Raw genomic sequence first — 16562 nt, 5'->3', positions numbered from 1 at the left:
ACCATGAAATATGTGCCTAGCAAAGTAGCAAATAAGGAGAAAGGACACAGTAGTAGTTGATCGATCTGGTGGAATCTCAGTAACATAATCACCAGCTTGTTAGCTTTTGCAGTTTTCCCCTTCTTTTTATTCTCACTTTTTCTTTACTTCACCCTTTTTGGCCTTTCAACTCCATATTATTTTTTGTAGGGTCGAACTTTTATTCCATTTTCAAGTGGACATTTCGTACATGCTTCGTCGAGTACTCTATATTTGAATGACTGATACTATACCAAGTACCGAGTACGTAGTGATTGTGAATTTGTGATTGTGAATATTAATGTCTTGTAAGTTCACGTAAGCCAAATAGCTCGGCGTAAAACAAAATTTCTATGACCCTATATCTTCCCTCGCATATGGTAATTTTAAACAACTTACACATTATATCGCCTAATAACTTTATGATGAAAGTCTACACACTGGTCAAACTATCTTTTGACATGCATGGTCATTTGGTCATAGCCAAAACGTTAATGTGGATATTGTGTATTGTATGCAATGTCATCCCTTGAATAATATAATCACCCCATGGTGTACACACCTTAGAGTTATTCCCGGCCTCCCGGGGTGAGGTAGTGCAAAGCATTTCTCAAGTTTAATATTTGATACCTTAATCCCAATCCAAATCCTACTAACTATAGTCTAGCTACTACACACAATAATCACATGTACAAAAAAAAAATCATCCGTAAGATTCATCTTTGGTCCCATACATTAACATGGCTGGACCAAAAACATTTGAATCTAACTAAGAAATGAGCAAAACATAACATAGGGCATTTATACAAACACATGTTATAATTCGATTTGCTGTTAAAAGATTTGATACAACAAAGACTATCAAACTGAAACTGTAGCCTCTAAAATTGAATTGGTGGGCCTTACCCAAGCCTTCCCAACATTTATATTCTTGGGTTGGCATTTTTTTGTCAAACTAAATTAAAAGTAGTGGATCTTTTTATTTTAAATAAATAAGTAATTCATAATCTTTGTGGTCTGTGGTTAGGTGACCTATCATTCTCCCTTCTCCTTCATAAGCTTGTTTCTTCACAAGTAAATACAGTTTCAACTGCTGGCTTGTTATTATTTGATCATTGACAGCTATTTTTTCCTAACTTAAATTAAATCTTTATATTAAATCATCTGATTTTGGATGTGATTTTTGTTGTTATGTGTTGGCATCAAATTATACAAGCATGTATGTACTAGGTCTAGATCTTCGTCATCTTAATTAATACCCTTTGTTTTCAAGATTATTAGTTATTATTCCTTCAACATCATTATAATTTTGTTTTAATTGTTCTAGTTTTATCTTGATTACATACTAAACCCTTAATCATCAAGATAGTTGTTTTGTGTTGTTGATCTAGACTAGTCTTACCAATTATTAGAAACTAATCTATCTATACTTTATTTTGATAATTAGAAAAAGTGGTGTTTACTCAAATTATTTGAGGTGCATTACATTCAACACCTTATCATCATCTAGGATTTCTGATCTTTTGCTTTAACTTGTACTTTTTTTTAATCATTGAACGTATAAATTTTGAACTTGTTTTAATTTTACTAATTTTAGTTGAACTCAATCAAATTTAATTAAAACAAACTTATTTTTCTATAAATTAACTTTTTTTTTTATTTTTTTGTTTTGTTTTGTTTATTTAAAGTACATACTTTAAAAAACGAGGAGAACAAGTCTAAACTTAGCTAGAATTGCAAAATTTGACCCATTAGTTGATTTAGAAATAGGTTGACATTATCACTTTCCTGAATCTAACCATAAAATTTTGTTGGGTAAGCCAATAATTTGTTGGATACATGGCAAAATTAGAGCCCACACCGTGGAATCATTACATTTTCTCATTTACAAGAAACAACCATTACAAGTTCATAATAACTACATAAATATACAATTCAAGCCACATGAACCCCCTCTTATACTATAATGAAACACTCATTCAAAAACATGTACTCCACACTATTATTCTATTAATGACAATTAAAAAAAAACCTCAAATTACTTATAAGATCAGAAAAATGTTTATTTTGTACCAAAATTTGTTTGTTTTAATTAGTATTCTATAAAAGAATAGAAAACACAAGACCAACTTAAAAAAATAACAAACATGTATAAATATTATAATATACATATACGATAATTATGAATGTAATACGGAGTAACTTGATATATTATTCGGTCCATACACTAGTTTCATTCTTAAAAGTTTAAAATGGTCCGTCTCTATCAGTTGGTTGGTTTCTTATTACCTTGCCAATTAGTTAATGGTCATAACTGGGATTAACCTTTGCGGCTTTGGGTCCCTAATTTGTTATATTTTATTAATTTTTTTTGGAATGATTAAGTTGGGCCCCAATGAAGACCAAGTCTAAAACTGTAGATAGACATATAATTGGGCTGGCCCACATATTGTGTCATTTAGCATTTAACTGTCTATTATTGGTCAAAGAAAAATAGAAATTGCCATATTGATTAATTTCTCAACAAAAACAAACAACATTATGTTTTTTCCCCTGACTTGTGGAACAAATACAAAATTAATTGTCGTCACTGAAGATATATAATAGTAAAACAATTTTACTTACTACAAATGTGTATTATTAAGATAAATCTATTTACTTGAATTACTTATTATTCTCTTGAATTCCTGATTGATTGCAAGTTTACATGTTACGATAATTGTAGCAGTCTTAGATGCTTCAGGCACATTAACATCAATAATGCAATTAAATCGATTTATAAGCATAATAAATGTGTTATGTGATATTGTAAAGGTACGCATTTTCTTCCCTAAAGTACAATAACCGCTCATTCTTAATAAAATTATCTACTACGTATTTTTGTATAAGTACACGGTTTGTCTTTTCACTACACAAACATGATTATCATATTTGTTACTCCGTAATATATATATATATATATATATATATATATATATATATATATATATATATATATATATATATATATATATATATATATATATATATGTGAATCACTTAGCATGTCAAGTTTCAATGAGTTAAACTTAATACTCGTAATAGACGTTAGTTAGCAAGACAAGACTTAAAACTAATTGTAATGCATAAGAATATAAGATCTTTATGTAATCTTTAGGAAAGAGAGAAGTAGTTCCATTTCGGGCACGTTAAGCAAAAGAAGATGCCAAGTTAGCTTAGTGTATAAAATAATGATGAAAAAGCTTTGGTGCTGAACTCAAAAAGGAGCTACAACTTGATTGAAAATGAAGACACTACATTTGTCTTTTCTGAGTTAGAATAATAAAAAGAAAAAAAAACTTTATATCCAACAATAAGTTTAGGGTCCATTAATTGAATAAATTTATATTTATATAATATGATGATGGTTAAATAAAGCATGTTTTATTAGTTTCTGCCCATGCATGATTGATGTGATTGCCTCATTGTTGTTGAATTGGCTAGCACTAACGACTTGAACTAATTACCAATTAGCATTTGGTTATTTAGTGTTTTCTTGTCATGATTATCTCTTTTTAGATCTTAATTGAGAGCTAGCTTAGCTAATGACAACTGAGAATCTTAATCATTTCACCTAATCCCTCTAATCCTTTGAGGAGGTTGTCGCTTTAGTGCGCTAGTCCCAACCCCTTTTATATGGGGGCCGGGGGTCAATGATCTACATCACTATGTTATTCCATTCCAACACTCAAACTACTGTTTCAAAATGTAGATTGCTCATCTTTAATAATATATAACTAGAAAGAATTGATATGCCTAAACTCCTTTTGTTTACTCACATTATGTTTAAATAATTTCTAATTCGCATCTTTGATCATTAATATATCTAATTATATCTTTTGTTTTTCAAAGTCGTCTGACTCACATTATGTTTAAATAATTTCTAATTCGCATCTTTGATCATTAATATATCTAATTATATCTTTTGTTTTTCAAAGTCATTTGACTCACATTATGTTTAAATAATTTCTAATTCGCATCTTTAATCATTAATATATCTAATTATACCTTTATATCATAGACTTGGTAGCAACATCACTTTTTTTTTTTAAAACAAGGTAGTAACATTTTTTTTAATACAATATGAGAGAAATGTATCGTTGGTTAATATATGGTGAGAAAAGATTTAAATGGTATGAATTTCTTATTTATAATCTCCTACTCATATATTAATTTGGAAAATAAATATTAAAAATGTTTAAAACACGATATTTAGGGATGACAAACGTATACCCCTTTCTATATTCATATCCACCTAAATATCTATTGTCATCTACCCTTTGGTCCATTTCTCTTTATTGTTGAAGTGTTTAACCTGCTAATCAATAACATAATACTAAAACAGACACCAAAAATGACAACTGATAAGTGTCACTTTTTGGTACTTTTTTTTTCCACCTAAACTCCCCCTCCCCTTTTAGAAAAAAAACTATTATTTTTGAAAAAGTTGTATAATACAACTATATAATAATATTCTAAACCTTATATATTATCTTTACATAAAAATGTATTTCTTTTTATTTTTTGTTCTTAATTCTTCCATACACATTTACCTAAAAGGCTAAAATATTATTCTAACTCTTTTTTAATATAGAAAAAGTGAGCCATTGATTCAGATACAAGTTACTATCATTATCACCTGGACATCTTTTAGCCGGAGTATTATTGAAATTTTGCCCTTAAAGTAATAATAAAATTGGTTCATATAATTGATATTAAAAAAATTACTATAAAACATCACTTTAATGTTTATTTTTTTTTCAAATACCTATAATATTTTGTTTCTTAGACTAATGGAGTATTACATGACTAAATAATAATTGTTGTGTTCAACAACTATAGCATATGTCTAATTCTAGGAAAATGTGAAATTTCAATCAATTTTTTTTATTACTTAATTAAATAAATTTATATCTTAGTAAATATAAAAAAAAATTGTTGTCTTTTGCTAAAACATGTGATTGAGATGATAAATTTGTTACATTCGACATTATAAATAAGATGCATTGTAAAAGACACATCAGACATAGTGATAAGTGACATCTTCTTGTGTATTCTTTTTTTTCGATAAATAACTATCATCAACAAATAAACTTTTAAGGCAATAAACAAACAATGATTATACTACAATTATTGGAAAGCTTCAAACACATTTTTATATAATAACAAAGAGCGACGATAACAGAAGGGATTTGTTAAACGTCGCCCGCAAATCTCCACATAAAGCCCACAAATATTTTTACTTTGACTCTTTTGCCCTTTTTCTAATTTTTACCGAAACCGTAATTCACTCTCACGAAGAATGTGGAGCTGGAGTGGATCGCCGAGGGACACCGAAGAGCCATCATCGTCGCCGGAAAGCGAGATAATCCGGGGAAAAAATTACGAAAAGTAGGGGTGGCGTCTGGTCAGGACGCCGCCACCATGGCTGTGGAGTCCTGGCCAGACGCCGCCACCATGGCTGTGGCGTCCTGGCCAGACGCCACCCCTACTTTTTGTAATTTTTTTTTTTTTTTTTTGTAATTTGTTATTTTTTTATTTTTTTTTTCTTTTTTTTTTGTAATTTTATTTAAACTTTTTGTATTTTTTTTTAAATTTTATTTAAAGTTTTTGTTTTTTTTTAATTAAACATTAACACAAAAAATTAAACATTAACACAAAAAATTCTGATTTAAAAAAAATATATACATTAGAAATAAAAACATTAACACATAAAACAAAAATATTAAACATTAACAAAAGAATTATGATTTTCCAAAAAAAAAAATATTAGACAAAAAAAAAAAAAAAAAAGTGGTAGGGCGCCTGGCCAGGACGCCCAGCCCCTGGTGGTGGCGTCTGCTCCGGCCGCCGGGACCAGGGGGCTGGCGTCTGACCTGGACGCCCAGCCACGGCGGTGGCGCCTCTGGAAAATGCCACAACCGTGGCTAGGCGTCCAGGTCAGACGCCAGCCCCCTGGTTCCGGCGGCTGGAGCAGACGCCACCACCAGGGGCTGGGCGCACCTCTTCTGGTTTTTTTTAATTTTTTTTTTTAAAAAAAAAAACCCTGCCACCGTGACCCGTCCTTCCCTCCGCCAATGTGGTCGCCAAGTCCTTGCCTTGTCGCCTCAACATTGTCGTATCTTCGGGTGATTAGAGTGTGGGTATGGGTTAGATTTTTTTATTTTAGGTTTAGGGCAATAAGGTAAATTCAATATAGATTTGTGGGCTTTATGTGGAGATTTGCGGGCGATGTTTAGCAATCCACTAACAGAAAATGTACTATTAATGGGTTAGTGTTGCTTAATTGTTGATTATAATTGCCTTTGAAATTATTTTATTGGATATAAAGGTGATATATTATTTGTAATATATATATTTACATGTATGTTGTGCAAATAGTTTAATAGTTTTACTGTAAATTATATTCTGTTCTTTGATTAATATTTTCATGTTTATTAAAAGGCATTTATAAATAAGTCTTTAGTCATATAGTATCACTAGATTGTATAGTTTTATTGGAAATAATATGCATCATTAATGTAATATGTGTACTACTTTTAAATATTTTCAACACAACTAATCAACAATAAAATAAAAAAATCTCAATTGTAGTTTTAATAATTTTTGCGTTATTATTTTAATTTTCTATATGCATTGCAATTTTTTTATTCCACATAAGTTGCCTTATTTTTATATTATAGCACAATTAATTATGGAAAAATGATTATTACTACCGTACATCGCACGGGCACTAATTGAGTTAAACTAAATTGTCTTGTACGGAGTGCTAGCCTAGTACGACAATTTATCTAACCTTAACCAAAAAAAATAATCGACACATAATACGAAGTAAATTGAATTGATACATAACATACATATACATTGAGCTATACATAGCCAATAGAGCCATAGAGTTGAACGTGCAAATTAATCAGCGATAAGGACCAATTACATAAACTCAAAGGACCCAAAATTTACCGCAAATTATAACATGCACCATGGTGGAGGAAGTACTAATGTAGGTTTGATATGTATGTGCAAATACATATCAAACATTAAAATATTGAAAAATATTGTAAAGCACATGGGGGTGGGAGAAAAGGAGGAGAAAAATGGGCATGTGGGACCAGTTTTAAATGTACCACTGAAAGCTTATATAATATCATTGACTATGTAGTGATTCTATTTCTACACTTAGTTAGTACCATGAATGAATATACAGTACCATTGAATGAATATATAGTACCACTGAATGTTCAATGATACTATTTGATCATCTAGTGATACTATTAATCACCCAGTGGTACACTTAAATTCAGCACATGGGGGTGAGAGAAAAGAGGAGAGAGATGGATAAATTTCATGCGAAATGTCTCTTATGCCCCTTAATATGTATGTCCAGGTACCTATCAAACCTCCCTTTGGAAGGCCTCCACCATGGTGCATGTTAAATTGTATGCACCACCAGTAATAAGACGCCACGTGTTTTACAATTTGCCAGCACTATACCAACATTATTCTCTATCCTTAGTATTTTCTATCTCCTCCTCTTACACTTTCCTAATTTCTGATTTCTCTCTCTTAAATTCATTCATTATTTTGTTTTTGATTTAATTCCTTCTTCACCATTGTTGATCACCATAGATTGAGATTTTTCATCTCCTCCTCTTACAATTCCTAATTTCTGATTTCTCTCTCCTCTATTTTTCTCTTTCTTAAATTCATTCATTATTTTGTTTTTGATTTGATTCCTTCATCACCATTGTTGATCACCATATATTAATTTCAACTTTCGTTTTCTTCAACCTTCAATTTGAAGCTTTGATAATGGAGTTTCTGCAATAAAGTGAAGTTAAAAATGGCGGATTTGACGATGAGAAGGCTGTTAAGACAACGACGATGATTATTTTCCGATGAAATTTCATTATCTAAATCACTATGGCTAGATTTGAGTTTCGAAATATGTAGCTTTCATATTATTTTGATTTTTTTTTGTTAGTTATATTTGTGTATTTATTATGAACAGTTCTGTTTTTGGTTATATTTTGAACATTTTAAGTTAAAAATATGAACGTGAGATGCGTTTCCTATAAATATATATTTTTACTGACATATATTTTTGGATTTATGAACATCTGAATTATAATTTTGAACATGTGATACATACTTATGAATGTTTTTTAGATTTATGTAATTTGTAATCATTTTTTAAAAAAAACAATTGGCATTCTATACTTTATAATTTGTATATTTGAACATTTGATTATTTGCATATGAAAATTCATTTTGTTTTCAATTTATGTATTTTTAAAACCTTTTTAAGTTATGTATTTGCATATGTTAGATATCTGAACATGTAAATGTTTTTTATGAACATTTGAGTTAGATTATTATATGAACATGAGTTAATTTGGACTAAGGAATTATGAACCACAATTGGGATTTGATATATAAAATGAACATTTAGTATATTTCATATGAACATTTAGCACATTATAATAAACATAAAAGAATTTATAATGATTATTAATACGATCTATTTTTCGTTAACAGTTATATAAATAAAGTTTTAAACTATAGTTTATGAAAATGAACAAATTATGAACATGAAATATTAGAATTTGAACACATAATTTTTAAAAATAAACATTGATTTTTTTTCTTTTCGAAAGAACATTGAAATTTTTAACGATAACCATTGCACTATTTTATAATGAGCATCAATAAATATGAACATGACAGTACTCGAATTTGAACATTTATTATTTGAAAATGAACATTGAAAGTTTAAATCCCAAATCTCATTTCTTTAATTGCTCGCTTCTATTGTGGGCTTAAGTTGCTTACAAACTTCATGAACTTAACATGTCCGACTCTAACACTAAGCTTGTCTTCCTCAACATCATCCTTCACAAATTCATCATCATCTAAATCAAACAACTCCTCATCATCATCTTTTCTCTTTCTTTTTTTTCTCTCTCTAATTTCACCTTTCACCACTTTTTGAACTTCTTTTAGTTTCCTTTTAACTTCCTTAACTGATTTATGAACCTCCTTTTGAGATGAGTTTCCCCCTTTCTGAACTTCTTTTGTTTTCTTCTTGACTTCCTTTTTACCAGAACTTCCTATGTTCTGAACCCCCTTCTTTGTTTTTTGAACCACCTTTGTTGATTCCTGTGCCTTTTTAATCTGAATTGTTTCTTGGGAGCTTTTGCTTCTTATTACTCTGCTTGATGTAGGAATTTTTTCCTTCAACTTTTTTTTGTTTACAACATGTTTTACTCATCTGCCAGAACTGTTCTAAACATTTTAAGTTTATTTTTTTAAGCAAATGAATATAATTAAATGACCATATTACTAAAATGAAATGAACAAAAATTGTATAAACATTTTACCTCTGAGATTGTTGTGTAGAGCTTACTGAAGTCTGACTAGCATTTTGAGCAGTGTTAGGTGCAGAAGTTTTTGAAGGTGGTTCAAAGTTTTTTGAAGGGAATTTAGTGGTTTTTGAAGGGGGTTCAGAAGTTTTTTGAAGGTGGTTCAAAGGTTTTTGAAGTTGGTTCAGAGGTTTCTAGGTGCTTTTCACTTGTTTCTGAGGGCTTTTCAGCGGTTTCTAGTGGCTTATCTGTGTTTTCTGGTGGCTTTCAGTGGTTTTTAGGGGATTTTTAGAAGTTAATTGGGGTTGTTCAATGTTTTGTAGGCGCAGTTCAGATGTCTATGGGGCTGTTCATCAGTATTTTGTGGGGGTAGTTCAGATGTCTGTAGGGGTTGTTCAATGTTTTGTGGGGGCTGATCAGTGTTTTTTGGGGGCTGATTAGTGTTTTTTGGGGTAGATCAAATGTTTCTGGGGCTAATCAGTGGTTTGTGGGGGCTGTTAAGTGGTTATTGTGTGTTGTTCACAAGTTTTTGGTGGCTGTTCAGTACTTGCTCTAATAATTAAAAATTAAACAACAAAATGAACAAATAAACAACATCTAAACAAATTATTACATCATACGAACGTACTTAATTGAATATCTAAACAAATTATTACTTCATAAAGCACATAATATATGGACATAAAGCACAGCGTTTATGAACATCAAACAGAAAATATATGAACATAATTATACTTGTTAATTGGACTTTCTAACATTTCTTTGTCTAATTCTTCCAAAAATTTTTGATCAACAATTGGACTTCTTTTAGGTATATCATCTAACTTCTTCTTTTTTGGTGTTTTGATGTTAAACACTTGACTAATTGGATTGTTTAAAAAATTTAGGGTTCAATTTAGTATTCAATTTAAAAATCATCAATTTAAGATTAAATTGGGATTTTGAACAATAAATTACTTACACTTCTTCATCTTCATTAGTAGGAGAAGATAGTTTCAATTTTCAACAAAAATTAAATTGAAAGAAAATATTAAAACCACAAATAAGTTCATGAATTTTGAAATTTGTTGAATTATATTAGCAAATTTAACACAATAGTAGCAAATTCAAAGAAATTTAAGTAATGTTCACCTTTTTGAAGAAGTGTTCTTCTGTTCTTTGTCTTTATTCATGGCGGTAAAACAGTTTTTTAGAGAAAGAAAAATGGAGAGAAGAGAGAAAATTATAATGAGTAAATAAGGAAAGATTTTGAATTTATGAGATGGGGCAGAATTTTTTAAACGAATTAAAAAAATTGATGTGGCGGTTAAGAGAGAGGAGGAAACGTTTAATAAAAAACTAAATAGCTATTGGGCTCGTATGTGTTGGGTATATTCTTGGACAGATATAGCTAGTGGGCTATTACTTGGGCCTGGTGAACCTATTTCTAGGTGTATCTTGGTGCATGTAATAACAATTGAAAATTTACAGATTCAGCCCAATTTAAGGTCCAGAATTGTAACCCGTATGGCCGTATCAACAAAGTTCAACTTATCCCACGTGTCAAATTACAGTTCTTCCAGAGCAACGTTTCTTCCAGAAATCCAAAATGGTGAAAAATAAAATAAAAATGGAAACAAGATTAATTCCTCAATCACCAATAACAACTAAACTTCGTCAATTCCTCTCTCGTTACTCCAAACCCTTAATCGCAACCTCAATCCGCTGCTCCTCTTCCCCTCCAAACATGTCCATATCACCGGAAACCGGCAGTGACCGGCGGCGCAAAGTAGTGGTATGCGGCGGCGGAGTCATCGGAGTTTGCACGGCATACTTTCTCGCCAAAAACGGTGCTGCCGTCACCGTCATTGAACAAACCTCCGTCGCATGCGCCGCCTCCGGAAAAGCCGGTGGATTCCTGGCCTTAGATTGGTGCGACGGTGGGCCCCTCTCTTCCCTCGCACGTACCAGCTTCAATCTCCACCGTTCATTGTCCGATGAACTTGATGGGCCTTCATCCTACGGTTATCGTCCTCTGGACACCTTGAGCGTGGCAATTGATGAGTCTCATAGTAAGCCCAGTAGTAATGTTAAGAATTTACCGTCGTGGGTGGATGGGCCAGCCCAGAAATCTAAGCCCATTGGGAGTGCCCAAACGACGGCCCAAGTACACCCCCAGTTGTTTACGAGGTGTTTGATGACGAATGCGGTGGAGAAGAATGGAGCGGAGGTGTTGATTGGGAGGGTGGATGGAGTGGGGTTTGATAAAAAGGATGGGCGAGTTGACTCGGTTGTTTTGAATGATGGACGAGTTCTTTATGCTGACTCGGTTGTGTTGGCTCTTGGGCCTTGGTCTTCTAAATTGGCTTTGGTGTCTTCGTTGTTTAGAGTTTATGGGCTTAAGGCCCATAGTATTGTTCTAGAGCCCAAAGAGCCTGATGTTATCTCGCCTCATGCGTTGTTTCTCACTTATTATCCAGCCCAGGGTGGTAGGCCCTTGGACCCTGAAGTCTATCCCCGGCCCACTGGTATAGCTTATTCTATATAGTTTGTCTCTTTATTTATTGCGTTCTTAATATGATTATTGCATTATCAAGTCATACTAGTATTTGATTATTGCATTATTGATTGATTATTAAGTCATAATTTACAATTTTACAATGTCATAACATTCAGGTGTGTTTGTGGTTTTACATTGTATTAGTAATTTAGTACTGGGACATAATGCTATATTTTGCTGAAATATCTTTGGAGTGTGGGATGTTATGGTAAAGAGCCTTATTTTGTTTCTGTTGATAAGTTAGGTTTCAGTCTCGATTGAACGTCGTAATTACTGTTTATCTCAACGGCCGAGTTTTGGTCGTTTTGTCCCCCTTGCCGGTTGAGTATAGTGGAATTATGGCACATTGAACACTGCATAAAATAGTGGGATTATATTCTTTAACTAGAAGTAGTGAACTATTGAACTATTGATCAACGAACTACATTTTCTAATGCTTCGTAGTAAACATATGTCACATTTGATTTGGATCAATTTTCAATACATTAATTATGTTCAACGTAGTTTCTTTGAAAATGCATGTTAGTGGTATTGTTAAGGAATTTGCTATTTCTGAAAATATAGGTTTATGCATCAAGTAAGTAATTAAGTATCGATTTAGGGGAATATTCAACAATCGGTTTAGCCAAGATTGAGTAATTTCATTGTTGAAGATTCAGATTGTTTGCATAGACCTCACTGCTGAAGCTTGTCTAATCTTGCTAACTTGTTTGTATGGCTAAATATAAATGATATTCTTTGTTAGGTGAGGTGTACATTTGTGGGATGTCATCAACAGAGGAGGTGCCAGATGATCCGGAGCAGGTAGCACCCAATCCAGAATCAATAAAAATACTTAAACAAGTAGCCGGGAATGTTTCCACACACTTGAAGGAAGGAGAAGCACAGGTTATAGCAGAGCAAGCATGCTTCTTGCCATCCACTGATGACGGTGTTCCAGTTATTGGTGAGCTTCCGGGGATGAAAGGATGCTTTGTAGCAACTGGGCATAGCTGCTGGGGTATCCTTAATGGTCCAGCAACAGGAGCTGCCTTGGCTGAACTTGTTATCGACGGTAAAACTAGTATTGCTGATCTTAGCCCGTTTAGCCCAGCAAGGTTCGTACTTAAAAGTAAAAGGTAATGAGGCTGTACACTAGCAGTGAGATAAATACAATAATCATAGTAGCAGTTGTTTACTTGTTTTTCATTTCCATGATGTATATCCTGGTTCAAAAATTCAAATGGCCTGGCTTGAACAATGTGATAGTGAACAATAAATTTAGAGGAAGACATAAATGAAGGCCTTAATTTCTGAACCAAACTATGGATAGTACAATCAACTATGATTATCTTGATTTTAGAACAAGTGCATTTTCTATGAACTTCCATGGATAGTACAATCAACTTCATACTTGTTGGTTACAATTGTGGAGTATGAGTAACATTAAATTGCGTACCATCCTTTGTGGCTCTCTTAACACTTCTTTGGAGGCTCTCTATAGCACGAGGTTCCTACAAAAATTAAAAAGAGACATTAATCAGAAAATTTTCTACACCCACAGAATTATTTGGACCAATAGAGTTGGAGATGGTGCCTACTCTTTGGTTTGCCTGTAGCCCAAGGTCAACTCTCTCGGGCTTTGAAATATGAAATTAAAAACATAACGGTCCAAAGTCAAAAATCTACTCGTACAAATTATGGGCTATTAAATGCTCGAAAACCTTGAACTTTCAAAAGTCAAAAGTCCACGTATAAACTAATTCGACCAAAATCCAATTAGAAACGAGAAAAGGCCTTTTGTTAGCTCGTGTAATAATTTATCATTATGCTCCTCTATATGTAAGTTGTACTCCGCATTACAAGTTTTAAAATTTGTAGTAAAGATAAAAAATGGCCCCTCGTTGCATTTATAACCAACCTACTCATTTATTGCATTATCTATTTATTCATACAACTTATGGCTTGGTTCTCCCAAGGCAGTATGAAAGTTGCACAGATGAGCTGCAAAACGCTATCGGAAAATTCTGTTATTTTTTCGTTTTGTTTTATCTACATGTTACACTTGTAAAAGAACAAGGGCACTTTGTGATTGAATTGGTACTCCGTACTCAATTAACATAGGAGTTGTATTTTTCAACATGAGATTGTTAGTAGCTATATTAAATACTTACAGGTTTTATCTGAAATTAAGAGTCGTGTTATTGTATGCAGTACTCCGTATTATTTTTGTACTCTAATTTGTTCTTTATCGAACAATGTATCTAACTCAATCAATTACATTATACTAAAGGCAAAATTGAGAGGGACACTTGGCAATATAATATAAGGAGTTTTTCCTCCAAAATAACTTACTAAAAAAACTTAAAAAACCTTATTTTTATGGTTTTTATTTTTATTTTTGATTTGTACAAAATCTAAAATAAACTTCTTTAAATATCAAATTTCTCAATATAACTATTACATATTTAATTATTTTCTTTCACTTATTATTTCATACTTTTTTTTTTTTGAAACAATATATTTCATACTTTTTAGTACTGAGTTTGACTTTATTTCATACTTTTTTTGGTAAAATTTATTGTCATTATAATTATTTGAAAACTGTGCATTGCACGGGGTTTAATTTAGTATGTAATATATTATCGTACCAATAAAGGTCTGTAATACACTGATATATTTTTAGTAGAAAATAGAAATGATACATATAAAACCTTTACACGTAACAATGTAACACCCCTTATTTTACATGCTTTGAAGAAACGATCATTAATCTATAAGTTATTTTACATGCATGCTTTGAAGAAACGATCATAAATCTATAAGTTGAAAAGTATGAAAATTCAATTATCACAAAGCAAGTAAAAATTCTCACTTCAAAGTAAAACTGTCAAAAAAAATAGTATATCCTCCGTTATAGTAAGTGTAAACGAAATTGAATTGATAAGTTGTGGTATCATTTCCCGTGTCTTTTCGTCAAACAAACTACTATACACGTAAGGGTTCATCTTCTTCATGTTTGAGCAAAAGAAGTTAGATGAATTGAAGTTAGAAGCAATCGGTTAGTGGGTTTTATGAGAGGCATGTGAAAAATAATTGAGAAAGGACATATCCTGTTACTTAAAGTTAGGCGTTCTTCAGGAATTATTTGTAATACATTAGACTTGGTTACAAGTTACTATGCTGTTGTGATCTGTCCACTGCTTAGCCTTAACATGCATAAACCACCAAAATTGGAAACCTGCTCTTTTATTTTTAAATAGGACAACACCTACAAGAGTAAAACAACACTGAATTATTGTTCAACTCATTCACACGAATTGAAGTATCTTGTTGAGGGCTTGCAATGATCAAGAGTCTAGTTAGTTTAATTTGTTCAATTCCAATCTAATTAATAATCAAGAGTCTATCATTGTTCGGTTGAATAGATATTTCATTTAAAATCGGACCAGCTTAAACCACTTTTGCATGTTCACAAGATCTAATTCAATCTTGTAAAACCTTTAATTTAAGATTATTATTTTTATTACTATTATTGTTTTTTTTTTATATATATAAATGAAACTATGTTAAGTATTATGGTCTTCTAGTTCAGCTCCTTTACTATTATTTAATTTGCCAAGATTGTTCATGTTTAAAACTTTACTTTAATTGGTTCATTTATATGTACAACCCCTAAATTTATATATATATGCTATTTTTGGAGATTGTATAGCTTTGTACTAGATCTCGATTGCTGCTTCATGGCATCAAACCATATGTTTAAATGTTTATACTTTAGGTGACCCCGAGAATAAACATGCATCTGCATAAGATATCCTATGTTCACTCTTTCATGTGTGGCATTAGAGCTTGCGCCATTCATGTATCATGTGCGACATCGTCTTAAAAGCCAGACACTTTGTTTGATTTCTTTCAATTCACATGTTAATGTGACAAATTGCACGTACTCGTGATATTATAGCCCATGCAACTTCTCTACAACAAATTTGTACTGCTTTATAGTTGATTCCTGACTTTCTATGTAGTCTGCTATGTGAAAGACATAGATTATTATGTTTGACAATTGGCGTTTAATTAGGTGTTAGCTAGATGATTTATAATAAATTGATTTGATTAATTATTTACGTAAAAGTATTTGATGATAAATAGTTATTCGATAATATTGTAAAATGACCGGTTTGGATAACAAATTTATTGTTAGAGTTATTGAGCTGCACTAAATATATACACTTACTAACACGTTGCCTTTTGCAATATGCATGGCCATGCATATGCTAGTTTAACTTACAACACTTTGACTAATGCATTATGCATACATGGTACACTAACTTAGAATACTATGACTTTTGTGTGCATTATTCATATAATATAATATAGGTCTAATTTAATCACGTGATGTAAAATGTTGCAGTGAATTTTGACATTTTCTCATATATCTTATGTTAGTGGTGAATTATTGAACACGACATTAGCATGATGTTTGCTATAGAATGAAATTTTAAATAGTCAAGTGTTTCAAATATTTCAAAATGGAAAAAATACATTCTTTCAGTATTTTCAAAATTGACCCTTTTTGGCGAATAATATGTGTACAAAGTATGTATTTATTTATTTTTGAAAAATTG

At 31.6% G+C, this 16562-nt stretch overlaps 1 protein-coding gene and 1 long non-coding RNA gene across 2 annotated transcripts; one reads left to right on the top strand and one right to left on the bottom strand.

The window, feature by feature from the left end:
- Nucleotides 1-8775: 8775 nt before the first annotated feature.
- On the bottom strand, nucleotides 8776-10724 carry LOC110701734. The gene is made up of 2 exons (XR_002507375.1): nucleotides 10548-10724; nucleotides 8776-9968 (listed from the first exon to the last, which is right to left on the bottom strand). It is a non-coding gene; the product is annotated as an uncharacterized LOC110701734 (long non-coding RNA).
- Nucleotides 10725-10878: 154 nt separating this feature from the next.
- On the top strand, nucleotides 10879-13312 carry LOC110701733 (putative oxidoreductase TDA3). The gene is made up of 2 exons (XM_021879363.1): nucleotides 10879-11923; nucleotides 12701-13312. The coding sequence occupies exons 1-2, from the start codon at nucleotides 11005-11007 to the stop codon at nucleotides 13075-13077; spliced, it is 1296 nt and encodes a 431-aa protein (XP_021735055.1). The 5' UTR covers nucleotides 10879-11004; the 3' UTR covers nucleotides 13078-13312.
- The last annotated feature ends 3250 nt before the right edge of the window (nucleotides 13313-16562 follow it).

The sequence above is a fragment of the Chenopodium quinoa genome, unplaced genomic scaffold (assembly GCF_001683475.1).
Source record: "Chenopodium quinoa cultivar QQ74 unplaced genomic scaffold, ASM168347v1, whole genome shotgun sequence".
Classification (NCBI taxonomy): Eukaryota; Viridiplantae; Streptophyta; class Magnoliopsida; order Caryophyllales; family Amaranthaceae; genus Chenopodium; species Chenopodium quinoa.
This window is presented reverse-complemented; position numbering and strand designations above follow the sequence as displayed.